Source organism: Physeter macrocephalus, unplaced genomic scaffold (assembly GCF_002837175.3).
Source record: "Physeter macrocephalus isolate SW-GA unplaced genomic scaffold, ASM283717v5 random_1483, whole genome shotgun sequence".
NCBI lineage: Eukaryota > Metazoa > Chordata > Mammalia > Artiodactyla > Physeteridae > Physeter > Physeter macrocephalus.
In genome coordinates, this window is record NW_021146251.1 from 1 (window position 1) to 25,000 (window position 25,000).

Genomic DNA, 25,000 nt, shown 5'->3' on the forward strand with positions numbered 1-25,000 from the left:
CTACAGAGTACTTCTGAGGACTACATAATCAGTACAGTTGACCTTTGAACACGGGTTTGAACTGTGTGGGTCCACTCATGTGGATTTTTTTCAATAAATGTGTACTCCAGGACTGACTTGACCCATGGTTGGTTGAATCACAGATGCGGAGCCACAGATACAGAGGAACCATCTGTACGGAGGGTTAACTAACTCTAAGTTCTGTATAGATTTTCAGTTGTGCAGAGGGTTGGTGCCCCTGATCCCTGTGTTGTTCCAGGGTCAGCTGTGTTTCCTCAGCACCTGCATATCTCTGATAAGCACCCCAGGTGCAGAGCGTAGTGTTCTGTGCGTTGGATATTGTATGGTGTCCAGGATCTGCTTTCAAATACTGCAACCTCCCCAAATTCTGGGGTGCTATATGAAACTGGCAGAGTGTCAATAATTGCTGAAGCTGGGTTCATTACATACAGGGGGCTTCACGGTACTCCTGTCTCAGCTGTGGAATGTTTGACAGTTTCTCAATAAGAAGTTGTTTTTGCCTTTTCCTTTTAAAGTGTGTTGTGACAGCTTCCTTGGGCCCACTTTCTCTCTGTGTCACCCCAGGCCGACGTGATGGCGGACAGGGTCCCACGCTGCCCGGTCTGCACTGGCGTTGTGAAGCCCGACATCGTGTTCTTTGGGGAGATGCTGCCCCACAGGTTCCTGCTGCATCTGGCTGACTTCCCCATGGCAGACCTGCTGCTCATCCTTGGGACCTCTCTGGAGGTTTGTCAGCGGCCCTGTGGTGCACAGACATGTGGGAGGAGGCTGGCGGGACGAGGCAGAGGAGGTGGGGCTGGTGGGACAGACACTGGGGCCACACCTCTGTAAGGTGAGTGGATTCAACGTGCGAGGGAGCAGGGGTGTTCCGGGCCTAGAATGGGGAGCGGGGGGGCGCTCAGCGTTGGAGGTATCAGAGTGCAGGTATAGGCACACACGCAGGGGAAGGGGTGTGGGGCCCCGAGGTGGGAGCACGTCTCCCAGGTCGTATCACAGAGACCGGCCTTGTGTAGAAGCAGTGAAACCAGGAATGTAGCTGGTCATCCTCGGGTCAGAGAGACTTGAGCACAGGGACTGAGGTGAGCAGGTGTCCCGGAGGCTGAGCAGTCGGACCGCGGGGCTACCGGGACAGCAGAGAGGGACGGCCGGACTCGGGGCCTGGCGCCACCTTGAGGACCGAAGAGGCAGGTGTCTGTCTCTTGGTGGGGGTCAGGGCCTTTGCCGGGGGTCGGGGGAATCTGGACCAGGGGTGCTGAGTTCAGGCCTGCACACGTGTGTTTGAGGTGCCTGGGAGATGCATCTGGATTTGAAGCTCAGGAGACTTCTACTAAAGGACGTGATGAGACCCTGAAGTGGGCTGTGCCTGATTGGATGCAGGCACCGAGGGGCAGAGGGGCCCCAGCCAGTCAGAGGCCCAGAGCTGTGTGTTTTTTCAGTGAATCTGCCTGCTGTGTGCCAGGCCCTGTTGCAGTGCGTGTGTCAGGAACCCCTCAGTGGTGGCCCCTCTGTGAGGCGCCGGGCCCTTGCTCTCAGGGAGCGAGACCAGATAGACGAGCTGTCGTGTCACTGGAGAGTGTGGATGAGGAGGGCAGGTAAGATGGCGGCGTGCATCAACTTTAGCAGGGAGACCCACAGGATCCAGGAGATGGCGGAAGAGAAAGGGGGCGTGGGTGAGAGGGAGGCTGGGCTGGGCGGGGACAAGGGCATCGAGACCCAGCGGTGGGAGTGCTACTGAAGAAATGAAACGGATGCTGGGTTTTCTGCACATCCAAGGTCTCACTCTCAGTCTGTGCTGTGCCTCCAAGGCCGCAGGGGCTGTGGCAGAAAGGTCCTGGGGGCTTGGGAGGGCGGGCACTGTGCTCCTCACGTTTGGGCAGTTTTTCAGGTGGAACCTTTCGCCAGCTTGTCTGAGGCCGTGCGGAGCTCGGTGCCCCGCCTGCTCATCAACCGGGACTTGGTCGGGTCCTTGGCTAGGCATCCTCGGGGCAGGGATGTGGTCCAGCTGGGGGACGTGGTTCACGGTGTGAAAAGGCTGGTGGAGCTTCTGGGCTGGACGGAGGAGATGCGGGACCTCATCCGGCGGGAAGCTGGAAAGGTAGGGACTGCTGGGAGTCACGGGAGGGGCTGTCTCTTCTACTCTGGGGTCTGGTCAACCTGGAGTGGCGCCCTCTTTGGCTAAAACAGTAACAGTAATAGGTAATATTGCTGTTAACCCTGTACCAGGCACTGTTTGGCGCCATCTATGTGCTTATGAATCGGGTGCTGTGATTCTTAATACCTCTGTTTAGAGATGAAGAAACTGATGCTTCGTGCCTGCTGAGTGGCAGAGGGGAGATGAGGGTCCAGGCAGACAGGGCTGTCGTCCTGCAGTCATCACACACTTCAGCTGTCTCTGTACCCTAAACTGAAGGAGCACTCCAGGATAAGATGTGATTCTGAAGTTCTCTCAACCTGTGTGGGATGATGCTTTTAGGAGATAATCAGCGTGAGAGGAGTTGACGTATCATCTACTGAGCATAGAAAGTCAGACAGCCTTGATCTCTCTAGATGTCAAACCTCCTATAAACAAGTGAAGTTACAGAAAATGCAGTTTCCCATGAGAATCAGTTAGCATGTGTAGCCTTGATGTGAGGGGTTATTTTCTACAGGGGGCAGCATTAAGCATCTGAAGTCCAGTTGTCTCAAAGAGGATTATTTATGATTACAGCCAGGTATAACACTGCTGAAAGTGGACTTCACCAGAATGCTGTAGTTTTATGTTCTTGCTGTCTTGGGAAACCTCTCCACCCTTTGGCCGTGACTGCTTCAGGACTCAGGGCCATGAGTCAGCCCTTTCCTCTCACCTCCAATGGCAAAAGCCTCCAGCCTCTGGCTACAGCCTGATTTCTTACCAATTTGAACCAATGCAAGAAGAATATGAGGCTTTTTTTTTTTTTTGCGGTACGCAGGCCTCTCACTGTTCTGGCCTCTCCCGTTGCGGAGCGCAGGCTCCGGACGCGCAGGCCCAGTGGCCATGGCCCACGGGCCCAGCCGCTCCGCGGCATGCGGGATCCTCCCGAACCGGGGCACGAACCCGCGTCCCCCGCATCGGCAGGCGGACTCCCAATCACTGCGCCACCAGGGAAGCCCTATGAGGGTTTTTAAAGATATAAGACTTTGCAGTTATATTGTTTTCATGATATTAGACATCATTGCCTTTCAATCCAGAGTTTGGCTCCTAGGGATAAGATGTAGGACGGTGCCGTTTCTCATCTCATTATATGGAGGAAATAAAGACCATCAAATGTTAAATTCACATTGCTAGGTCACTTAATGGACGCAGAGTCCGGCTAACACGGATGCTTACACTTTACACCTCGAGAGGAACCGTAGCAGATGCCTTGCTCACAGGGGAGTAGAGATCTTGGTCAGATCTGCCCGGCAGCTTACACGGGAGCCTTTCTGTGGCTGACTTCCTACTTCCATATAACAGCAAGACAAAGTCAAGTAGCCTCTATAGACTTTTGGAATTATAGTCCTATAGGATTTGACCTGTGCTATTTTCTAGTCCCACAGAAATTTGTGGAAAGTTACAATTTTAAGGGTCTTATTTTAAAAGAGTTGCTGTCCAAGAATAAACACTAAGGGATGAGCTGAAGTCCAAGTTGGATTACTTTTCCAAACAGTGAATGTACTTGAGTACATCTTGACTGGTTACTTAAGTGAAGCCCTCCATTTAGCCACCCAGTTTTGCCCAGCCCTGCTGGCATCGTCTTAACTTGGTTGAACAGCAGCATTTGCAGACAGAAAAGCTTCCGTTTTAGGAAGTAATTTAATTCCAGGCCCCGAGATGTGCCCGGGTGTGTTTTCAGATAACCAGTTTCCTCTCTCCTTTGTGCTCCAGTTTGATGGTCGGGACAAATTAGGAGAGTGAGGGCCACTCCTTGCACCAGAAATGGCTGTACGGGAGTCACGGCCCGCTTCTGATGAGCCCTCTGCCTGAAGAACAGCTCGGGCACGTTGACAAATTTTGGCTGAACCAGAACATGCGACCTGAGGCTGCCCCTGGAGTGTCTTCCCAGGTCATAAGAGCCTGTGCACTCAGGGCCACCCCAGCCACAGATGTGCAGGAGCTGCCTGGCCTGACTTTTTGCTGAAGCTCTTAATGCCACAAGCGTTCTTCTGATGGTGAACCTCTTGAACTCAAGACAACCTGGAACCCCAGACTGGACTCCATCTGAAGGGCAGGTTCAGCATCTGTCCACTTGGGTCGAGCAGCCCGTCACACCCCAAGCATGGGCCTGGGTCCCAGGTAATGCACCAGGGTTTTCTAGCACGTTGGCCTCTTTAGTAGGTTTATTTTTAGAGATTGTCCTTCATTTCTGGCATGCAGTAAACTGTAATAGAGAAACTGGGCATCCCTTCATTTTTGTCTCCTAAAAGGGAAGATGAACGTGGAAAGGGGAGCTTGGGGGTATGTGGGTGTCTTTCCTCTACTGAAACCACCCGAGGACTGAGAACATTTGTCCCTGATTCATCTCGGAGGTGGGCAGTGCCCTCTTCCAGCTCAAGTCCATGGGACCTTCAGAGCACCCAGCACCCCTCCTGAAGGTCACCCCATCCTGTTCACTCAACCCGATGCCTTTCACATCAACCCCCAGAAACTCGTCTGTTCCAGACCATTCCAGAAGCTTCCCGTCTCCACCTCTACTCTCCTCCACCAGGCCTTCTTCCAGTAATGCTGTTAGAACTAACCTCTAAGACAGAAGGCGTTACTCATTTGGAAACCTTGCCTGGCTCCCCGACCTGTGCTCAGGCCACACTGCTGCTTGGGCAGAACATACTGTGATCTTGCTGCTTTTGAAGTACTGGCCTCTTCTGGGGTCGCCCCAAGGCCCGGCTCCTGTCCCCAGTGCTCCCTCCTTCCTAGCATCTTGTCTTCCCCACTGGGCCCCTGGGGTGGAGTGGATTTCACTGACAAGACTCCTTAGGAGACCTGGTGGCCTCACTCTTCAAGAACAAGACACGCATGGTCATCTGGGAAAAGTGCTGAATTGTAAGAAAAACATAATTCTATTTCTACTTAACGTGCCTTTACTTGATATCTTGCACATATATTCACACACATTCTTGCCTGGAACTCTTTATTCCAGAATGTTTCCGTGAAGCTCTGTGGTGCACAATAGAAATCTAGACTTATGGTTTCAGGAGAGACATTTTCCTTCATGTATTTATGGCTGAAACCAGTGGGAAGGATGGAGGCTCAACTGTCGCAACCAGAGAACCTGGGCACTGAGCCAGGACCGAGAATGCAAGAGGCTACCAGCCCTGCGCCCAGTGGGGACAAAACCAGCAGATCACACCTTGGAAGTGTGTTGCTGGCATTAGCATATAACGTTCCAGCAGCTTCTTTCCCCTGTGAAACGTGGTGCTTGCCCAGCACCAGCTCTGGGCCCGCATGCCGGCTGTGGATGTGCTGCGTCTGCCTGCGCCCACGCTCAGCCCCCGCCCTCCCAAACCCATGTACATTTTTGCCCTCAGTTAAGCCCTGCCCTCAGGCACACATAAAAGAAACCACTTCATTTGCGGAAACCAAGGCTGAGCTCCCGGAGTTCATAGGACAAGACCCTCACAGCCCTAAAGAGAAGAAAATGGACCAAAGACAAATCACGAGTAGAACTCTGGGAGTGAAGAGCAAAGGGTCTCCAAGTTGGAGGGAGGGACGTGGCTTCTCCAGGTCTTGGCCCCAAGGCCTTCTCTGGAAGCAGCACCAGTCCTGAAGGGCAGCGGAAGAGCAGCCATTCTCAGTCAGGGTCCGAGTCAGGGTCCGAGGAGAGCTGTCCCTCCATGGTCTCGCACATGGCATCCTGCAGGGATGTGAGCTGACCCCGGGGGCTCATTCCCATGGGCTGGATGACCCTGTGCCTGCGGGGAAAAGGCGTGGCTCAGCCCTGGCTGCGACCTTCCGTTCCACCAAGCTGCTCCTATTTACTGGGGAAGCCTGGGTGGGCACTGCTTCAGTCAGGCCTAAACCCTAACTGCTGCCTCAGCTCGGAGACCTCAGGCAGTGTCTTAATTTCTCTGGGCCTCAGTGTTCGTCATCTGTAACAATGGACACAGGGCCGACCTCAGCCCTAACCCTGGGCTAGAGGAAAGCAGCCCGCCAGAACCCAGGCTGCTCCGGCCCCGCCCCGCGGCGCACGCGCGCGCCTGCCCCGCACCCCGCCCCGCCCGGGCCACCACGGACCTAGCGAGCCTGTCGAGCATGTTCACCAGCCTCACGGCCTCGTGCTCCTTCTGTTCCTCCGTCATGCCCTCCGCGGGGTCGCGCGGCCGCTCCTCGGCCCTTCCGGTCACCGGGTTTATGCTGTTCACGGGAGGGAGCACGGGGAGGGCTGTGGGGGGCGGCTGCGGTTCCTTCTCTTCCTGCTTGGGCTTGTAAGGGCAAGAACCCTTTTCCCGGGTGCGGGGAGGGCGAGGCAACTGCAGAAGAGCGCCCCCTGCCGTCTGCCCCGCCTGGGCGCCCGCACTGCTCAGCCCCCTCAGCCTGTGTTCTCAGCAACGCCCTGACGTCAGGATCTGCGTCACTTGGGGCCAGCAGCCTCATTCTGTAAGGTCTTACCTGCTGGTCACCCTGTCCTGCCCACCCTACGGGCCCACATGGGTGTGGGAACAGGAATGGGGGCAGAGGGAGGGCAGCCCGAGGATGTGGGGGGCACGCACCTGGCCTTGGCTTCCTTGTACTCGTCTGTGTCCGTGTCCTCGTCCTCCGAGTACTGGCCCTCAGGCCGGCCCCCCGCCATGAGGCCCCTAGCAGCCAGGAGACCGGCAGCGTTCCCGTAGCCTGTGTACTTGATGAATCGGGGCACTGAAGGGCAGGGCAGAGGTCAGGGTGCAAACGTGGCTGGGGAGGGGCTGAAGAGGGGCAGGCGAAGGGCTGGCCCCCCGACTCACCGCTCTCGGAGCACAGGACAAACAGGAACTCGGCTGCCACCCTCTTCACGTCGGTGTCCAGGTGCGTCATGAGGCGAACCAGCTTGTTGCGCAACAGCTCCCCCACCTCGGGCCGGGTCCTCACATCCCGCAGCGGGGGCAGCACCTGGGAATGTAGTTGTCCCTGAGCCCGGGCCTGGAACGACCAGGGTCTCTGACCAGGGCCTGACCGCGGCCCCTCTGCCCCGTACCTGGGCCTTCAGGAACTTCCTGGCGGGGCGGTGCATACGGGCACACTCCGTCAGCACGCTCAGCACGGGGGCCACACTCTCCTTCAGCCTGTGCGTCTGCAGAGGAGCCTCTGTCACTGGACTGCGCCCATCTGACTCGAGGCCAGGGGAGCTAGGCACATGCACCAGACGGTCCTGGCAGGAGGCGTTCGGGATGAGGCCGCGCCACAGGGGCCCCAGCTGAGGGGCTAAGAGAGGGCAGTGGGTGTCTGTGTGAGCTTCAAAAGGACAGGCGTGGACCCTAACTCGGGGCCATTCGCATGCCCTGCAACTTGAAGCAGATCACTCACCTGCTTTGAGTCTAACTTCCCTCCCTTTACACCAGAACGGTGCGGACATTTGAAGCTGTTAGCGTACCGCCAGCACACAAACCAGCTCCCAGTGTACGCAGGCCAACACGGATTCCCCGGGGCCCTACCGAATCTTAGTCTATCACACTCCTTAGCTTGCGTGATACGTCTGCAAACGCCAGAGGGGCTGGTCAGAGCACTGGCTGGTCAATGCCCTGTGGTGCAGCCGCAGGAATCAGAGCCTCTGGCTTGAAGGTCCCGTGGGCCCCCTTAAGGCTGCCAAGGCACAGCTGATGCTCATCACCAAGGGCTGCTTTGCTCAGTGACATTCTGAGTCTAGGATCGCAAGCAGGGACTCTGGGTGGGCGGGCTTCTCAGGACCACTCGAAGACCCACAGAGAGATCTAAAAAATGAGCGCTTTGCTAGACTCTGAGAACCTGGTTCCATATACTTCTCGCGGGGGGGCGGGGGCGGCTTCCTGCGTGGCCGGACCATGGAGGACCTGGAGCATCACCTGAATCACACTGGGGACCCGAGCTCCGCTTCCCAGCGCGGACTACAGAAAAGCAGTGACCCCAGCTGCTCGGGAAGCCTGGGCCAGAGCCCCAGCAGGCCCCTACCCACCTGGTTCAGACGCTTCTCCAGGAAGCTGAGGAGAACACGAATCACATCCATGTTCACTCCCAGGAACTCCAGAGAGCCTTCGTGGGGTTCCAGGGTGAGAAGAACGTCCAGACATTTGAGGGGCAAGTTCCCCAGGAGGTTCACTGTGTGGCTGGGGACAGATGAAAGGGGCACTTGGTAAATCCAATCCGCTAACACGGGTACAACCCTTGCCACCACCTGCTGGGGCCCTGATGTGAAACCGGCGCCAGGTACCCGAGCTGAGGGGAGCACTCCCTGCAAACGCCCGAGCTACCACACGTCTGGGTTGAAGCCGCGCGGTCAAAACTCAGAGCCTGCCTACGCATAGGTCAGCGAGAACGGCAGTGAATAAGCGCGCTGCCTTAGATACCCTACTGTCCGTGACACTACCCAACCCCAAGTCCACCGGCACGTTCCTGTCCCCGGACTCACAGCTCTTGTCCTAGCTGTGTACCCTAAGTGCTGGAGCTCCCCGGAAACACACTGACGTCCGTCTCACCCAGATGGAAGAAGACTCTCTAGAGTTAGGAACCACCAGGTAGACCTGCGAGCAGAACGCCCCCCCGCGACAGGCACCACCCTCACCCGTGGAACTCCTCTGTGCGGTCTCCAGCAGCAGTGACCATCACACAGTGCCGCAGAAGGATGCCCAGGTGCCGGTAAAGGGCAGTGTCTTCCTGACCAAAGAGAAAGGGATTCCCGTGAGAGAGGGCCCCACTCGCCACCACTGCTGCCAGCTGAGATTCTACCGTCTGGCCCGCTGCAAGACCACGTGCACTAATTCCACACCTCCTCTACTGTACACCTGGGTGCTTGTCCTCTCCCACGCGACCTTAAGAGCACTCTCCTGACTAAGAATGTTGACGCATCCCCTTGAAGCTGCTCTTCGCTTTAGGCCCCTGCTCACAGAGGCACGGTGATGAACCTCTCACGGCCTCCCCCCACCAGACAGCCCTCCTGCCAAGCTGCAAGAGCCAGTTATGCTCTCCAACTCCCTGAGAAAACTTCCTTGAGGGCCCTGTCCCGGATGGGCATCTCCTTGCCTTCTCTTGATAGGCTAAGAGTTCCTCCTGGTCTGACGTAGAGAAATTTGAAGGTACCTTACAAAGCAACATGTCCAAGAAACGTCCAAGTTGTTATACCCCATCCACAGGCTAAGATGAGCCCTCACCTCATCCACTTCCCTCTTGATGGAGTCGAAGGTGATGTTGAAGAGCACTTTGAGGATCTCCATGGCTCGCTCAGTCTCCTGGGGAGGCAGGAGCTCAGGGGGCCTCTCTTCAGGGGTCATTCCCAGCGTCAGCTCCAGCGCTTCGGTCAGCAGGTGCACTCCCTGCAGCTCCTGAAACAGCTGCTGGCGCACGTCGGTGCGAAGTGCCGTTAGCAAGAAGAGGAGACGCAAGTCAAAGAACTGGACGTCGTGGGGGAAGCTGCTCTGGCGGTACAGTCCCACTCGCTCTGCGAGCCTCACCACTAGACCCGCCTCTGCCGCCAGCACCTGTGCCACGGAGCTGCTTAACACAAGGTTGCACAAGCACTTAAGGGACTCAAGCACAACATCCATGTCCAGGGGTTCGGGGACCGAGCCCTGGGAGGCGGAGATGCCAGCATAGCAGGCAAGTGCCTGCAGGCTCCGGCGGCTGGTGAATGAGTCCAGGCAGCTGCGGTCCCTAGACAAGATGCGGATGCTCTGCAGCCAGATGATGCGGCGGGAAGGTGGCAGGCCCTGCTCCAGGACCGAGACCAGCAGCTCCGCCAGTCTCTGTGGGCAGGGAGAAAAGCGGTTCCACCAGGTTCCTCTACCTGGGCCACCCGTCCCTGCCCCTCTACCCTTCGGTGAGCACCCACCTTCCTGTCCTCCTGTTGGGCATCATCAAACGTGAAGCTCTGGCAGTTCTGCAAAGAGACCCAGAGGCTCAGAAGGCGCAGGCCCACCGCGGCAGAACCCGGGCTCCGTGGATAGGGACCTGAGGCCGCAGGCACCGCTCGGAACAGATGGCGCCCCAGCTCCACACACCAGCCCCCCAGCAACTCCTCAAGAGACTCGGCTCTCCTCCCCGCCGCGCTCCCTTCCACCCTCAGCCCCTCGCCACGCTCACCACTCACGCCCCCGCCGCCGGCCACGCGTGCGGACCCCACCCGGCCCCACCTCCTCCCGGCACGTTCCGCGTCCACAACTCCTGCTCACCTCCCGGTTGTATGCGCGCAGAGCCTCCATAACTACGTCCTCCTCCCCCGTCTCCACGGCATCCGCAACCGCCCGGGGCTCCATGGCGGCCCCGGGACCCGGCGCCGGGAAAGAGGGAGGAACCTCGCTTCACGGTTCCGGGCCCGCGTCTGCCCGCCCCGCCCAGGCTCTGCGCATCGGGGTGGCCGCGACCGGGCTTGCGCGGCACCGCGGGGCGGGGCCTGGGAGGCGCGCGGGGGAGGCCGGGACGAAGCGTGCGCGGCGCCGCGGGGCGGGGCCTGGGAGGCGCGCGGGGGAGGCCGGGACACGGTGTGCGCGGCGTAGTCTGGGCTGCGCGGGCCTTAAAGTGGCGAGCCCTGGAACTGCGCCCCCTAGGACCCGAAGGCTTTGCCGACAAGTGAGCTTGGGCTTCAAGATCCGACTCGGTGATCGTCCGACCCCTGGGCCCGAATCGCCCCTGAACCGAGCAGTGAGCCTCGCTTCTTGGGCCGGAATTCCCTGTAGGAGAGGACCTCAGCCTCCCACCCCTCCATCACACGAACACCAACACCCCTCTTGACGCACAGAACGAATGAGATGTCCAGGAGAAAGCCGAGGTGCAAAGGACTTTGCAACCCCGCGACCACTTGGTTTCTAAACAGGCGTTTGAGTGCCTACTGCATGCGAGGAGCCGGGATGCGGGTGAACAGAACCCAAAGGTCCCTGCCTTCGTGCAGCTTATGTGCCAGAGATGAAGACCAAGAAAAACGGGCAAACGAGACGACTTTAGGCATAGTGCTGTGATCGAATAAGAAAAGGGGCTTGATGGACTGCAGGGAGATCTGAAGAAGTGCCATTTTTGCTGAGACCGGTTGCTAAGAAGTGAACCAGGAAAGGATCTGAAAGAAGGTCATGGAAGGCAGAAAGAGTGGCCAGTGCAAAGGTGGGAATGGCCGTGGTGGGAGATAGAAACGTCATTGTTGTGGCTGAGAGAAAGGGGAGAGTGGGGAGGGAGGTCAGGATGAAGGCAAATCCTGGTCATGTGCGGTGACTTCCTTGCTGTTTAAGCAGGCACACCTGCTGGTCTGGCCTGGACTCAGTTTACTACTTGAAAAGCAGAGATGATAAAAGTTCCCATTTCAGTGGATTGTCAGGAGGACTAAATGACACACAGCAAATGCTCCATTACGTTGGGTGGTAACTTATGGTCCATCCACTGGGCAAGAAGGCTTTGTTGAGCATCTGCTTTGAGTTAGGCCCCTGTCAGTGCCCGGTGCAAAGTCAAGAAGCACTGGCGCCTACCGTCCCCACTCCCCTTACGCTCCCACTCCTCTTCCTGGTTTCTTGTTTTCTTCGGAGTGCTTCACCCCTGCGACTTCTGCACTGCTCGCTCGTTCCAGGCACTTTCCAGGCACTGATCTCCACTTTGTCCCGCCGGCAGTAACTGGAGCCGGCCTTCGCACGGAGTGTGCTTCTTAGCCGCACCGCAGCTGGGCGGGCCGGGTCGGGCCTCCGGACCCGCGGGGTCGCGGCGAGGAGCCTCTCTCGCCTGGGAAAGGGCCCGTGAGCTCTTCACAGTTAGGACCTGAAGCCGCCTTAGGCGGAAATGGCTGCGGGAGTGTTTGTTGGCACCCTAATTGCCACTAACGACACTAAGCACCCAGGGGTCCCAAGAGCAAAGGGCTCGCCCCAGCCCCAAGCCAAGCTGTGGAAGAAACAGCAGGTCCTTTCCTTCCCACTGCCGCACCCCCGCGGCCTGGACCTCGGCCGGAAGTCGGAGGGCCTGAGGCGGAAGGGGCGGGACCGGAAGCCACTTCCCGTGAGTGTGCCACGTCAGAGGAGGCTGTGGCCGAGCCGGTGACGGATCCCTGGGTCGGAGCTGGACGGGATGGCGGACTGGGCTCGGGGTGAGCGCGGGAGAGCCGAGGCGGATGGCGGCGGGGTCCGCCGGAACCGACGCCGCTGCCGGCAGGAGCCGCCTTTGCCTGCCCCCGCCCCGCTGGGTGGCCTCGTCCGGGAGACCCTGGGGGCGGGCGGAGACGGGGCAGGGCGGCCGGGCTGCAGCCAGCAGCGCGGTGGAGGAGTTCCTAGGGCCCTGTGGGCGCTCCTGCCCAGCTGCGCCGTGAAGCTGCGGGGTCCGGAGGCCCGCAGTCCCCACCCCTGCGAGATGGTTCTGTTCGGGACCTCGGCCGGGCCGCCTGGTCGACGAGTCCCGGAGGCTAGCCCCCTCGGAGTGGGGACTGCGCGTGATGAGAGGGCCCAAGCAGGCCGCGTACGGACTCGGGCTCGGGGTGCCCTGCATGCCCCCTGGGAGCCCCCTGGGAGTCTGCCAAGTGGAATGCTGATGCTTGTTTCGTTGGGCTGTTGTGACCTTTAAGGGATTAATGGATACAGGGGGTTGGTAGGACGCTAACGCCTCTAATTTTGGGGTCTGTAAACATTCGTGGTTCTTAGGGCTGTTCTCCTATTAGATAAGTCTCATTGAGGCATCTGGGCCAAGGCAAATAGGCACTCTGAACTTTGGGGGAGGCAGTTGTCACCCACCTGATAGGATGGTAATGTTAAATCACCGGGCCCATCCCGTGGCGTGGGCCAGGTCTCAGCAAACACTATGCTCTGGGTGTCATACAAGGCCCTGTGTGGGGTGCAGAAGTGAGCAGACCTAGGCCCTGCTCTTGGGATCAGTCTCTATCTTTGTTACGAAGGCTTTCCTAAGGCTTTACCAGAGTTCACTGGTTTTCTCTGAGAACAGGTTCTGTGTACGTCGCTGGTGACATCCATGGAGGAATGGTACGGGTTCTGTCACAGAATGTCAGAAAGTGCTGGTTGGACTGAGCCCTTTGGAGGTGCCCACGCATCCCAGCCTGGATGAGTGCACAGGACATGTGCTCACGCACACTTGTTTATACAGCCTGTCTTGTGTGTGGAGTCCACGTGTTGGATCCTGGGTTAGGGCGGGACCTGCTCAACAGACTCAGGAAGGCCCAGTACCTCCGGACACCCGACTGGGCCAGATGGGATTGGAGTGAGAGCGCTGAGGCCACAAAGGGCTGAGGTGCAGGCGTCCAGGGGATGCTCGTGGTGGATGCGTGCCCTCAACCTCTGTCTTTCCTCGCAGCTCAGAGCCCCGGCGCTGTGGAGGAGATTCTAGACCGGGAGAACAAGCGGATGGCTGACAGCTTGGCTTCCAAGGTCACCAGGCTCAAATCGGTCAGTGGTGGTCCTCTCCTTTTTCCTCCACCTAGCATCCTGGAGGGGGTATCAGAAGGAGGGTGAAGACCTGGAAGGGTTTCAGGTAGTTCCATCGTCCTTGTGCTGTCTATGGCACACTCACCTGTGTGAGGCCCAGGTGGCATTTGGATCTCCTGACCTCTTCTGGTCTTGTTGGGGGTCAGGTGCTGTCCACTTTGTTTGTCCTGGCCTGACCCTGCCTCTTCTGTGTTCTGACCAGCTGGCCCTGGACATTGATAGGGACGTGGACGACCAGAACCAGTACCTGGACGGCATGGTAAGGGTCTGTGGTTTGCGAGTGTCCCGGTCACCTCTGCTCCCCACCGCCTGCTGTGCAGGCCCCCACCTGTGTGTGTGTTGTGGAGTCGCCGCCCCTGTGTGATGAGGATGGGATTCCTTCCTCAGGACACGGATTTCACGAGTGTGACGGGCCTCCTCACGGGGAGCGTGAAGCGCTTTTCCACGATGGCACGGTCTGGGCGAGACAACCGGAAGCTTCTGTGTGGTATGGCCGTGGGCCTGATCGTGGTCTTCTTCATCCTCTCCTACCTCCTGTCGAGGGCAAGGACGTGAGCCAGTGGGAGCTGTGGCTTCTGCGGGTGCCTCGGGCCAGCACGGTCCGCCTCTGCATGGCGTCCTGGGCCAGAGGACTTAACGACAAAATACTCCTTTGAAACGATGATTGTGCGTTAGGAATCTTGTTCCTGTGTGGCTGGGAGCCTCTGACCCAGTGAGCTTGTGTTAGCTGGTCGCACGTGTGCAAGGGGCCCATCTTCATGGGGTGGCCAAGGCCCACCTTCTCCGCCACCTTGGGTGCTAGAAGCCCCAGCAGAGCCAGGTCCAAGCCGAGCAGCTGGGAGTCCTGGACACGGCCACCTGTGCACGGCAGCTCCTCCCTGGCCCTCGGGTTTCTGAACATCTCAAGGCTCTTCTACGCTCTTCTTGTCTGCATAAGGCCACGTCTGGTGTGTGAGATGCTTGGAGCTGACGCAGGAGGGGGTGTGGCGGTGAACCTCAGGCCATTGCTGTCACCTGCAGCCGAGTGTTCTCAACCCGGAGATGGCCGTTGCTCCTGTCCAGAGCTGCTGGGCATCCGCGGGCCAGTGAGAGTCAAGGGTCCTGCCGAGAGGCCTCTTCCTGCCTTCCAGTCCCACCGCTGAAGCCCGACCCTCAGGGAAGGAAGGGCAGGGGTTGTGGATGGAGTTGGGAACTGCAGCCTTCGCTGAAAGCATGGGGCTCGCATTCTGGTGATCTCCCAGCCATGTATCCAGGTGCAGCAAGTGATATTTTCTCACGATTCAAGATGTATCCAGCACCAGAGATCTATTTCCAGGAGAACAGATCTCTAGAAACAAGTCCATCTGGCATTTCAGAGTCAGGCAGGGTGTGAGGAGGGACTTTTGTGGGTATAGACAGGAGGCTTCCAAGTGGGGACTCTTCATAGGACCTATGGGTCAGTCTCTGAGGTCAGCGGGCAGTTTCCCCCAAGCCCGGCCCTTCCACTGCAGTGTCTGCCCACCAGTAAGGACTCTTCATAGGACCTATAAGTCAGTTTCTGGGGGTCAGCGGGCAGTTTCCACCAAGCCCGGCCCTTCCACTGCAGTGTCTGCCCACCTGTCCCTGGGCCCTCGGCGCCCCCTTGGTCAGTCCCCTGCTCACTCGAACCTCGAACTGAACCACAGGCCCAGCCAGACCAGTGGCTTCTTACCCCACTGAGATCCCAGTATCCTTGTCTTCACAAAAAACACTGTAAGAAACGAATTGCCGGCTCTGTGTCCTTCCCTGCCCTCGTTCCGACCTTCTGGGTTCCTGGTCAGCCCCCTTACTCCCTGAGGACTGCCGGCTCCCTGCCCGCCTCCCTGCACGCTCATGCCACGCGTGGTCGCACGCGTCAGCCACAGCTCCTGCCACCCCGCGTTGCTGGGCTCTGGCCCGGGCACCTCGCCTCTGGTACCGCTTCTCCCCTCGTTCTCCGCCCAGCAGGCTGGCTTCTCCTCGCACGCTTGCCTCGGTGCCCTCTCCCTGCCGCTGCACCTGAGACCTGAGTGCGCCGTCTCCCTCCAGCGTGTGCTCGTGTCTCCCCCCGTGACACTGCCTTGCTTGTCTCCGTGTCTCTGGGCCTTGGCTGTTTCCCTGTTCTCCTGGACGTTCCTTCACAGGCCTCTGTGGTCTTGCCTTGATCCCCAGCATCCCGTGTACCCCGGCTGCTCATCTCACATTGAACCTTGTCACGGGGACTTGTCTTCTGGTCACCGAGCTCAACAGCTGCTGCCTGTGCAGTGTCTCCATCTGGTCGCCACAGGCCCTGCAGATACACCCAGACCTGAGCTCTGTGGCCCCCACCTTTTCTGGGCCCGCTAACCTTGCTTCCTGAGAACGTGGCTTGGCCATGGCAGCCACCCCCCCCCAGATGCTTTTATGTGGTGTGCCCCCTCGTCTTGCCAAGGCAGACCAGGAATTTAGAAGTTTGCGTTCAGGGTAGCACACCGGTTGCTGCGTTCTCTCCTCAGGAGTCCTTCTGTGCCTCCCCACTTCTCCACCTCCACGGCTCTTGGCAGCCCTTCCAGCTCTCTGGGGGTCTGGGTTTTAGTTTCTTTCTGGTTTACTTTCTTGCTTCTTACTCTCACTGTGTTAGATGAATTCCTGAGGGGAGCATGGCAACCCAGCTGCCGCTGTGTCAGCAGGGCTTCCTGTGGGGCCTTCACCCTGCTCAGCCCTGTACACTGAGCACGTAGTCCTGTGGGTAAGTGGGGTTTGCCGACGATCCTGGAGACCATAAAACAGAAGGACTTGGAGCCTCCCTCTGTGCCAGGTGAGGATGGGCTGCCAGGCTCTATCCCATAATTCAAGGACAAGACATTAAGCAATAAAACGAATAAACAGCTTCGTGATGAAGTAAACACATAGCCTTTGGTGTTTTCGTTTCCTTGGGGGCTTCAGATAATTTTGTGTGGGGCTGACTCTGGTCCGTAAACTGGCCGTGGGCACCAGTGGTCTCGGCTCTGCTGCTTTCCTCCTCCTGGGTCCTTTCTCCTGTCCTCTCTCATCCCCTCCGGTGGCAGACGTGAGCTTTTTCCACTTCCTGCTTCTGGACCTTCCTTTGTGCAAGTTTCTGTGACTCAGATGGGGAAGGCGTTAGCATTACCTCTTCAGGATTAAAGGAATACATGCGAGGTATTTAGAACAAGTAGCCGAACACGGTCACAGCTGAGGGAGGGTCAGCAGCTGCATTGTGCTTTGTACAGCTGCAGCCGGTGGTCCCACAGGGGTGACAGCGCTGCCTGCCCAGGGCTAGGGTGAAGGTTAGACTTCATTCCTCAAGGCTGGCCTTGGACTCCAGGGCACCCTCTGGAAATGCCCCTCTTCATCCCACCTCAGACACCCCCTTCCCTGCCCAGATCTTATGCTTCCCGTATTACCTTTGATGTTCAACAGATCACCTTCAAATGTGGTCACTTAAAGTTGCGGTAATAGTTTATGTCTTATGGTTACTGCTGGAATTTGAGACAGGCACGGCGGAGACAGTTGTCTCTGCTCTAGGATGTTAAGGCCTTTTGGAGACAAGAGGCTGGCTCTGCCACCTGCTGAAGGCTCACACACATCTATAGGTCATTGCTGGTGTGAGCTGAGGGCCCGGCTGGGTTCGCTGTGTCACCATGTGTTGAGCTTCCTTACAACATGGTGGCTGGTGTGAAGGTGAGCAAAGAAGAGGGACATCCAGGCAGAAGCTGTTTTCTTTGTATGTTGCATGGCCTGACTTCAGAAGTCACGTAGCATCACTTTATTCAGGACGGTCACAGGCTCTACTCTAGATTCCGGGGGAGGGACACAGGCCCCATCTCAGCAGGGGAGAGTCAGTCACACAGGGAGAGGACCACATGGGAGGGGACAAATGCAGGTGTGACTGTCTTTGGAGGATACAGCAAAACGCGGAGGGCAGCGCTCAGGGCAGAATCAGAAGGGCAGGCATGGCAGCGTCTGATGTTCCTGAGCCCTCCTCTCTGCTCAGACCCCAGGCCCTGGAAGCTCGGGTGGGACCCGACATGGGCTGGCATGATCACCTATGGGGGCCCCTTTGTGGAAAATCTTAATCCTCCCTCAAGGCAAACCATCGCTAATGGAATCCGTGATTTATTGTATATCTGGGCACAGCAGGAAACACGTTTAGCAAATGGGAAAGCATAGAAAAAATAGCTGGTCACAATTGTCCAAGCAAGCATGCTCTGCCCTGCAGAGCCAGGCCGGCTGCAGCCAGCTGGGAGAGGAGCCGCCCAAAGCCCTCAGCTCAGGGAATCTGTTGCTGGGGGGACATGATGTGCAGAGGCTTCGCGTGATGGGTGGGGCGGGGCCAGGGCTATTCCACGTCCACGACCAGGGGTGTCATGTAGTCAGAATGTTTGATGCCAAAGGTGACGATGGGGGCGCAGGGCTTGGTCACTGTCACCTGGGAGAGGAGAGGCTGTGAGGGGCCGGCACCCGTGCCCCCACCCCGCAGGCTCTGTCCTCACTGGGGCCGGGGCTGCTGTGCCCCCTACACCCCGGGCCAAGGTGACCAGCAGGAAGTCCACACTGCCAGGCTTGACCACAGAGCCTGGTATGTGGTGACCCTCAGCAGCACTCACCGTCCCCAGTGTCTGGGGACACTGGGGACACAGAGCCTGTCGACTGGGGAAGGCTGGTGCTGGAATGCACAGTGTTCTGACGGTGCCTGGCCCCCGTGACCCTTGCAGGCTTACAGGCCCGCCCCCACCTGACCCCTGCGGCCCGTGTCACCCCGCCCGTCCCCACCCCACCCTTCCGGGCCGTGATCTTGCCAGACCTTCTCAGGGCTGTGGGCTCCTGGTCCTGGCTTGAGGGTCTTGTCCCCCGGGGGTTCCACTCGGGCAGCCATGGTGTACTGTGGAGCCTTGAACTTAGTCACCTGGACATTGGTCTGGCGGTAGGCTGCGGGACCTGGGGTCTGGGAGGTGAAAGAGGCTCAGACGGGCTCAGCCTGCCAGGGCGTGCGACCCCAGAGGGCAGGGGCTGGCATCAGACCCGGGTTTCAGGCCCCAAGTCACTGTGTGTCTGTGTGTCAGGGGACTCTTCTGTCTCCAAACGATGGCCACACCATGTGACAGAACCCCAGTGCTGTGGGGCCCTTCTCTGTGTGGGATGTCACCTTCCCTTCAGCCTCGCCGTGGCAATGACACCCCAGTCTGTGCCAGCCCCAGACTTGTCCCTTCCATGAGTGTGTGTGAGAGAAGACTCTTCCCAGTTGGGGACTCAAGGGCCTTGGGCTGGTGAGGTCAGCGGTGCTGTGATGCCACCTTGCCAGTCTCCCCAGGCTCCCCAAGCTCCCGGGTACACAAGCACCTCAGGGCCTTTGCACTGGCTGTTTCTGCAGCCAGAACCCTCCTCCCCCAAATATGTCACGGCTTGTTTTTCTCCTCTTCTCAGCTTCTTCCTGCATGCCACCCTGTCTCGGACTTCTCCTCGCCCTTCAGGCAGCACCCCACACCCGTCCCCGTTCGTGTCTCCTCAGCACCGTCAGTCTCCATGCCGAGTCTCGGCCTCTTCGTCCTTTCCACTGTCTGCCCCTCCTCACCTCTGGGATGTAAACCAGTGGGGCTGGGGACAGACGTGTGGCAGGCTCCAAGAGGATGAAGGAGCTGAGGGGCTTCGGGAGGATGGGGGTCAGGCTGGTGGGTCCCAGGTTCTGGGGGAAGGGGCCCGATGGGCCTTCTCTCTAGGGGGTAAGCGGTGCTCTGCCCCAGCCGGGCGACCCTTGCCTTGTACAGGTCGTCGCTGAAGCTGCCCAGCTTGCTGCGGCCCTTGATGGAGAAGGCGGGCTGGGAGGCCTTGCCGACAGTGTGGGGCCCCATCACCGTGGGCAGCATGTAGGCAGCGGGGCCTGTGGGGGGCACAAGCACCGAGTCTCAGGCTGGACGGAATCCTGTGCCCAGAGTCTCCACCCCCATCAGGCCAGCCCCCCTCACTCGCCCCGCCCGGGATCCTCGACCCGGTCAGCCACGGGCCATCGGGGCTGCGGCGGACCTGGGGTGCTGTCCACTCGGAAGGTCTTGGTTCGGACAGAAATGGAGTGGCTGGGCGCCAAGTCGAACACATGCTTGGTAGATTTCTCTGGAAAGTAGTGGCCTGGGGGTGGGGGGGGAGGAAAGATGTGGGTGCTGGAGCGGGAGGGCCATCCAACAGATCCAAACAGACGGCCGGCGCTGCTCGGGCTGTTCTAGGAAGACCCCCGATGTTGCAGGCGTGGGGCCTCTGGGCCCCAGTGAGTGGCGACCGGGGTTGTGCAGGGGTGTCCACGATGGAAATGCGGGCTGCAGGGGTGCGGGGGAGGCAGGGGCTGCTTTGAGAAGGGGGGCGAGTCTGACTTGGGCTTGGTGTGGCGACTTCGGCCAAGGAAGGCCCAGGTCAGAGTAGGGCGCTGGGGCCTCAGAGGCTGCACTGGGGTCACAGCTCCACCTCCAGGCCTGATGGTACCCCTTCATGAGGAGGAAGGTGGGTCAGGAGGGTGGGGACGGCTGTAGCCCTCACCCCCTGGCCCCGCCAGGCCTGCAGTGGCCACCAGCAGGGTGGGGCGGGGCTGGGGCTGGGCTCCTCACCAGGGCCGGGGCTCAGCGTGGTCTTAGTGCAGCAGCGCCCCCGGATGGAGTAGGCGGGGCCGAGGTCCTGGCCGGTCCTCAGTATCTTGGGGTTCACGCTGTAGCGGGGCCCCGGGGAGCAGTTCTCTGCCAGGAGCACGGGGGCCCCATGGAAGCTGTAGGCCGGCGCACGCAGCTTGTTGGGCGTGTGCGTCACAAAGCCTGTGGGGCGGGGGCTCTGAGCAGCCTGGAGCCAGACCCTGCCCTTCTCCCCCCGACCCCCCATTGACCCCAGAGGAGTTGATGGGCTGGGAGTCAGGGATGAGCCCTGGCCGTCGCCGGGCCCCCCCCAGACCTGGCTCCTGCCCCCTCACTGCCCCCTCCCAGGCTCCCAAGCGCTTACCTGTGGTGGGTGGAATCAGGTACTTGGGTCCAGGGCTGCTGTAGAGGGCCATGATGGGCCCCCGGGGGCGATGGGGCCTCCAGGTGCCCACCCATACCTGCTCCGCCATGACTGGCTCTGTCCATGGATGGGAGGGTGACCAGGTGCTAGGAGGCCTGGGCCCTCCACCCCCATCACTGCCTTTGCCCCCACCGAGGGGCAGAGCTGCGGGCCACAGCGTCCTCAGCCGGGTCTCGAGTTGAGGCCCGGACTTCAGAGCAGCGGGAGATCCTGCCGCACCAAGCCCCCAAGAGGAGGATCAGAGCCTCGTGGACCAGCCCGTGAGAGCTGTCTCTTTCAGCGCTCACGCGCCACCCCACAGTGGCTCTAGGGGTCTGCGCAGGCCCTTCCTGCCCAGAGGACCCCGGGCGTGACTGGGCAGGAAGCAGTGGGCAAAGGTGGGGAACCTCTTGGATGCGACTGTGCCCTGGGCTGAGGAGGCGTCCGCTCTGGGGGGCCCTCACCTCCTTAGTCCAGGAGCAGTGCTCAGAGCAACCTACGGACCGAGCCTTCTCAGAGGCGGGCCCGTCGCGCCGGCCTCGGTGCCAGGGAGTTCCAGAAAAGGAGCGTGGAGAGGAAGGCCTCTCCCTCTCTCTCCTCTCCCCCTGGGGGCTTCGAGAATTGGGGAAGGGTCCCGGCCCCTGAGCTCTAGAATGTGGCTCTGCGGGGTGGTGGGTTCTAGATCACTGTCTGTGTGATGGAGACAATGGCCTCAGCCCGTGGGACGCCCCCACCACCCATGCCTGGCTCGGGTCCTGGACTAGGTCAGTGAGGCCATGGGGCCCAGAGTCAGAGTGGCCGAGGAGGAAGGTCCTCAGGGGCAGAGCTGAGCCTCCTTAGTCCTGCCCCCGGGGAAGGACTGAGCTGGGGAAACTGAGGCACAAGAAGGCTCTGGCTGTTGGGGACCCTGGGATCCAGGCTGCAGTAGGGTCTGCCCTGGTCTGGGGTGGGGGCAGGAGTTGGCATCAGAAGCTGCTGCTCTCCTGGGGGTCCTGGGGGACCTTTCCCTGACCCTGCTCTCCCTCCTGCATCACGCCGGCTGTGCCCGCCCGTCCGACCCTGAGTGCCCTCCTTAGTATGTTCTTCTTGGGGCTCCGGCTGGGGCTCCGTCTCTTTCCTTGGGTGACTTCTCAATCCCCTGGACCCGTGTCATGTGTATATTGTGCACATTTATTGTCTCAAAATGATTACCTTCAGATGCAGAGCGCCCGCACCCAACCTCTTCCCCCAGCCCTGGCCACTTCCTCTCTCCGGGGCCCTTTGCCCCTCCCCGCTCCGAGCCCCTGCCCCCGACCTCTGCCTCCGCGGGCCTTCTTGTGTCCTGATGCCTCCCTGCATCCACATGTCTTGCCTATCTGTCTGTCTTGCTTTGTCCACCTGCCTACAAGGGCGTCTGGCTGGGTTTCTGTTGGTGGGTCTGCCCTCTATGTGGGGTTACCTATATGTGTGTGCTCCGCGCACATGATCCTATGTGTGAGCCTGTAGTTGTGAGCCTGAGGGTGGGGAGAGCCAGGAGCCAGAGGCTGAGCTGCAGGAGGCTTTAGTGATTGGATGGCTTGAAGATAAATTCATGCATAGGGAAGTGGTAGGGGTGTCGTCGTCATGGTTGCTTGTGCGGCTGGTCCTACGGCTGCTCGGAGCCACATCTGGGGTCCACTGGGCATCGTCCTGACCGCCCAGCACTTGCACCTGGAAGGCAGACACGTGTGGGCCAAGAGGCCTGGGGTTCCTGTGCCCGCTGATCAGTAACTAGAGAGCCACAGCTCCATCAGGCAAACAGGCCCAGGCCAGCCTCTGGGGGGACGGTGGGCTCTGGCACATTGCAGCCAGTCCCCTTCCAGCAGCTGGGGAAGCGGGGTGTGCGCATGTGTGTTTGCATTTGTGTGTGTGTCAGGTGTGAGCGTGTGCGTATGCATGTATGTACACGTAGTGGGAGGCTGAGGGCTGCTCTGCAGGCAGTGAGGTCTGGGATGTCCACCCCTGCTGGCTGAGGCAGGTCAGGGTGTCTGTGGGGTGCTGGGGTCCGGGGTTGCTGCACTGGGTGGGTGATGAGGGGCTATGGCATTTGGTGGAGGGCCTGAGGTGTAGGACCGTGGGTCCTGCTAGGGCTGCAGGCCTTTAGGGAGTGGGGTGCCCCCCTGGCCACAGTACCAGCAGCTTGACCAGCTCCGCCTTGTGCATGGGCTGCAGGCCGTCTATGCAGGACTTGAACTCGGTTACCGCTGCCTTGGCTCTGCGCTGATGTCGTACTTGCCCAGGGGCCCCTCATGGAGCTCCTCTGCGGATCCCACCAGCAGCGCTTGCAGGAAGTCGATGAAAACCTCGTTGTTGTCCTCCCCCGTGGCCAGCCCTGGGTTGGGGTGAGATGAGGCCAGGCCAGGACTCCTTCCAGCTCCACCCCCAGACCTCCCACCTCTAACCTCAGCGCTCTCCATACCTTCCCCATCAATGTCCACCTCACGTGCCCCAGATCTTCCTCCAAAACATCCCCCAGCTCCACATGCCCTCAGACCCCTCCCGTCACCTTAACCTCAGCTGCCTCTTTCCGCCCTGGGTTCCCTAGCGTCACTGAGGAAGGAAAGCCAAGCCTCTGACTCAGTGGGAATTTCCCCTCCGTGTGAGGTTGGCTGACCTGGAGCTTGGATCGGGGTCAGGGTCAGCCTGGGCTGGGCTGGGTTGGTGACATTGGGCTTGGTGGTGACACAGGGGCTGGGAGAGAGGTTGAGCTGGGCTGGGCTTGGGGTAGGGTTGCCTGGGGACTGGGGTCGCTGTGTTCTGTGATGGAGGTGGGTTGGGGTGCCTGGGAAGGTGGGTGCCAATCACTGCGGGGCCCAGTGCCTGGATTTCTAGCTTCCCACGTTCCCGCCCATTTCCCCCAGCCCCAGCCCCCCGAATGTGCTGGAAGCAGCTGTCAGCGCACAGACTCAGCACAGGTGCAGAGCAAGGTGGGTGCCACTAGCAGGAGGGCGCCGCTCCCCTTCATGGCGGATAGCGGAGGCTCCTCAGGGGCTGCCTTGGCCTGCTTTATGCCTCACAGGCACCTGTACTGGGGGCGGGTCCGACCTGCCCATCAGGACCCAGCCAGTGAGAGCACCGGTGGGGCAGCCGAGGGTGTCCTCTCCCCCTGCCCTGCGGTGGGTGCCAAGCAGCAAGGGGCCTGGGGTGCTGAGTGAGGGGTGCTTGGCAAACGTTTGGGGTGAGTGGACAGAGGTAAGGGGGCGACGTGAGCCTGGTCAGCAAGGAAGGCTGGTGTGGCTGGGTCTGCAGAGGGCCTCTGGCCTCGCTTGGCTTGTGGCTGAGGGTGGCGGGCTCTTGCGCTAGGCCCAGGCCTTTCTTTCGGGGTAGGAATCCCCCTCCACTCAGCGTGCTTTGTGGGCCAGCGCTGGTCTCTGATCCCTGAGACAGCCTGGAGGTCTCCACTGGGGCAGGGGTGGGGGACTTCCTGGGGTCTGCAGATCTGGGCGGTAGGAGATGGGCCCAGGGCCACGGGAGGCCCGACGTGGGCAGCAGCCTCCAGGGGATGGAGGGGGGCCTGAGAGTGGCGGAGGGGCGAGGAGCTGGGCCATCTCTGGGACCCGGTGGGAGGACCCAGTCACTTGCAGGAGGTGAGGAGGGGCTGCGGTCTGACTCAGCTGCCTTCTGTGGTCATCCAGCCTGGGGAAGCCTAGGATCTGGGGAGACCGTCCAGTGCTACGCTGGAGAAAGGGGGCTGCAGCACCTGGGCCCGTAACTAGACCGCGCCTAGAGCAGTGCTGCAGTCCTGGCCCATATGCCGTGGGCCCTCTTCTCCTGTCCCTTGCTGCCGCCTGGTGGCCAATGGCATCCTGCAGGACAGGCCCACTCTCCACAGGGTCCCTGGGAGGATCCAGGGTTTCAGGCCCTACCTGGCCCCCGGGGGCTCCTCATTCAGTACTGACACCACCAGATCAGCCTTGTCCGGATTGGTTACCCTGCCCCTCACTTGCCCCCAGCTGTCCCTGAGTCAGTCACAGACCACAGACCCTTGTCCTGTGTCCTCTGAGCACTCAGAGCTTCTCATCCACTTGGGTGTCTGTTTATAACAAATAGTCTGTAGTCCCCTTTGCTAACATGAAATGAAATCCGTGGATGATGTAACCTACTTATACTCATCGTTCCAAGAATATAGGAGAAATAAAGTGTAATGAGGTCGTCTGTAACAAAACAATGTGGCTTCATGGGTGAGACCACTTTCGGCAAATTTGAGCCCCTCCCCGTCCCCAAAGGCCCAAGGGGTTCTGGTCAGTGGGACAGGCCTTGCTCTGATTGTGCTTTGAGGGACCCCTCATCTTCTTTAACTCAGTGGTCCTCTGGCTGCTTGCTGGGTCACCTGGAGAGGTGTTTAAAGGTGCTGTCCCCGGGCTGTGACGTAGTCCAGACCCATGGAAGCAGGGTC

The 25,000-nt window shown here is 59.7% G+C and overlaps 5 protein-coding genes across 8 annotated transcripts; 2 read left to right on the top strand and 3 right to left on the bottom strand.

Annotated features, from left to right (window-relative positions):
- Positions 1-128: 128 nt before the first annotated feature.
- LOC114485288 (NAD-dependent protein deacetylase sirtuin-3, mitochondrial-like) lies at positions 129-4,437 on the top strand. Of its 2 annotated transcripts, XM_028486458.2 has the most exons (3): positions 129-747; positions 1,907-2,116; positions 3,905-4,437. In XM_028486458.2, the coding sequence occupies exons 1-3, from the start codon at positions 595-597 to the stop codon at positions 3,932-3,934; spliced, it is 393 nt and encodes a 130-aa protein (XP_028342259.1). In that variant the 5' UTR covers positions 129-594; the 3' UTR covers positions 3,935-4,437. The 2 variants fall into 2 exon arrangements, with proteins under 2 accessions (XP_028342259.1, XP_054939332.1); XM_055083357.1 differs by lacking the exon at positions 3,905-4,437 and having other exon boundaries at positions 550-747; positions 1,907-2,301.
- Positions 4,438-5,216: 779 nt separating this feature from the next.
- On the bottom strand, positions 5,217-10,535 carry RIC8A (RIC8 guanine nucleotide exchange factor A). 2 transcript variants are annotated; one of them, XM_007118643.4, is made up of 10 exons: positions 10,348-10,535; positions 10,008-10,055; positions 9,331-9,921; positions 8,745-8,836; positions 8,139-8,289; positions 7,185-7,280; positions 6,955-7,099; positions 6,724-6,868; positions 6,248-6,367; positions 5,217-5,925 (listed from the first exon to the last, which is right to left on the bottom strand). In XM_007118643.4, the coding sequence occupies exons 1-10, from the start codon at positions 10,429-10,431 to the stop codon at positions 5,805-5,807; spliced, it is 1,593 nt and encodes a 530-aa protein (XP_007118705.2). In that variant the 5' UTR covers positions 10,432-10,535; the 3' UTR covers positions 5,217-5,804. The 2 variants fall into 2 exon arrangements, with proteins under 2 accessions (XP_007118705.2, XP_028342258.1); XM_028486457.2 differs by having other exon boundaries at positions 9,331-9,510; positions 10,348-10,534.
- A 112-nt stretch (positions 10,536-10,647) lies between these two features.
- BET1L (Bet1 golgi vesicular membrane trafficking protein like) lies at positions 10,648-16,002 on the top strand. 2 transcript variants are annotated; one of them, XM_007118647.3, is made up of 4 exons: positions 10,648-11,269; positions 13,445-13,536; positions 13,778-13,834; positions 13,963-16,002. In XM_007118647.3, exons 1-4 carry the CDS (start codon positions 11,239-11,241, stop codon positions 14,128-14,130), a joined length of 348 nt encoding a protein of 115 aa, XP_007118709.1. In that variant the 5' UTR covers positions 10,648-11,238; the 3' UTR covers positions 14,131-16,002. The 2 variants fall into 2 exon arrangements, with proteins under 2 accessions (XP_007118709.1, XP_007118710.1); XM_007118648.3 differs by lacking the exon at positions 10,648-11,269 and adding an exon at positions 11,276-12,233.
- Positions 16,003-17,677: 1,675 nt separating this feature from the next.
- Positions 17,678-22,613, bottom strand: CIMAP1A (ciliary microtubule associated protein 1A). The gene is made up of 6 exons (XM_007118649.2): positions 20,548-22,613; positions 20,166-20,366; positions 19,594-19,695; positions 19,329-19,450; positions 18,377-18,517; positions 17,678-18,001 (listed from the first exon to the last, which is right to left on the bottom strand). The coding sequence occupies exons 1-6, from the start codon at positions 20,654-20,656 to the stop codon at positions 17,912-17,914; spliced, it is 765 nt and encodes a 254-aa protein (XP_007118711.1). The 5' UTR covers positions 20,657-22,613; the 3' UTR covers positions 17,678-17,911.
- Positions 22,614-22,623: 10 nt separating this feature from the next.
- On the bottom strand, positions 22,624-24,158 carry SCGB1C1 (secretoglobin family 1C member 1). The gene is given in 3 exon segments (XM_028486459.2): positions 22,624-22,820; positions 22,823-22,936; positions 23,503-24,158. Coding segments are annotated over 3 exon segments (297 nt in total). The 5' UTR covers positions 23,570-24,158; the 3' UTR covers positions 22,624-22,704.
- Between the last annotated feature and the right edge of the window lie 842 nt (positions 24,159-25,000).

Coding starts and splice junctions, on each gene's coding strand:
- RIC8A (XM_007118643.4), bottom strand. CDS start 10,431: ATGGAGCCCCGGGCGGTTGCGGATGCCGTGGAGACGGGGGAGGAGGAC. Junction 7,100..7,184: donor GGAAGTTCCTGAAGGCCCAG/GTACGGGGCAGA, acceptor CTACATTCCCAG/GTGCTGCCCCCGCTGCGGGA. Junction 6,869..6,954: donor TGTCCTGTGCTCCGAGAGCG/GTGAGTCGGGGG, acceptor CCTGCCCTTCAG/TGCCCCGATTCATCAAGTAC.
- LOC114485288 (XM_055083357.1), top strand. CDS start 595: ATGGCGGACAGGGTCCCACGCTGCCCGGTCTGCACTGGCGTTGTGAAG. Junction 748..1,906: donor TCCTTGGGACCTCTCTGGAG/GTTTGTCAGCGG, acceptor GCAGTTTTTCAG/GTGGAACCTTTCGCCAGCTT.
- CIMAP1A (XM_007118649.2), bottom strand. CDS start 20,656: ATGGCGGAGCAGGTATGGGTGGGCACCTGGAGGCCCCATCGCCCCCGG. Junction 20,367..20,547: donor CCTGATTCCACCCACCACAG/GTAAGCGCTTGG, acceptor CCCGCCCCACAG/GCTTTGTGACGCACACGCCC. Junction 19,451..19,593: donor CCGAGTGGACAGCACCCCAG/GTCCGCCGCAGC, acceptor TGCCCCCCACAG/GCCCCGCTGCCTACATGCTG.
- BET1L (XM_007118647.3), top strand. CDS start 11,239: ATGGAAGGCAGAAAGAGTGGCCAGTGCAAAG. Junction 11,270..13,444: donor AAAGAGTGGCCAGTGCAAAG/GTGGGAATGGCC, acceptor CTTTCCTCGCAG/CTCAGAGCCCCGGCGCTGTG. Junction 13,537..13,777: donor AGGTCACCAGGCTCAAATCG/GTCAGTGGTGGT, acceptor TGTTCTGACCAG/CTGGCCCTGGACATTGATAG.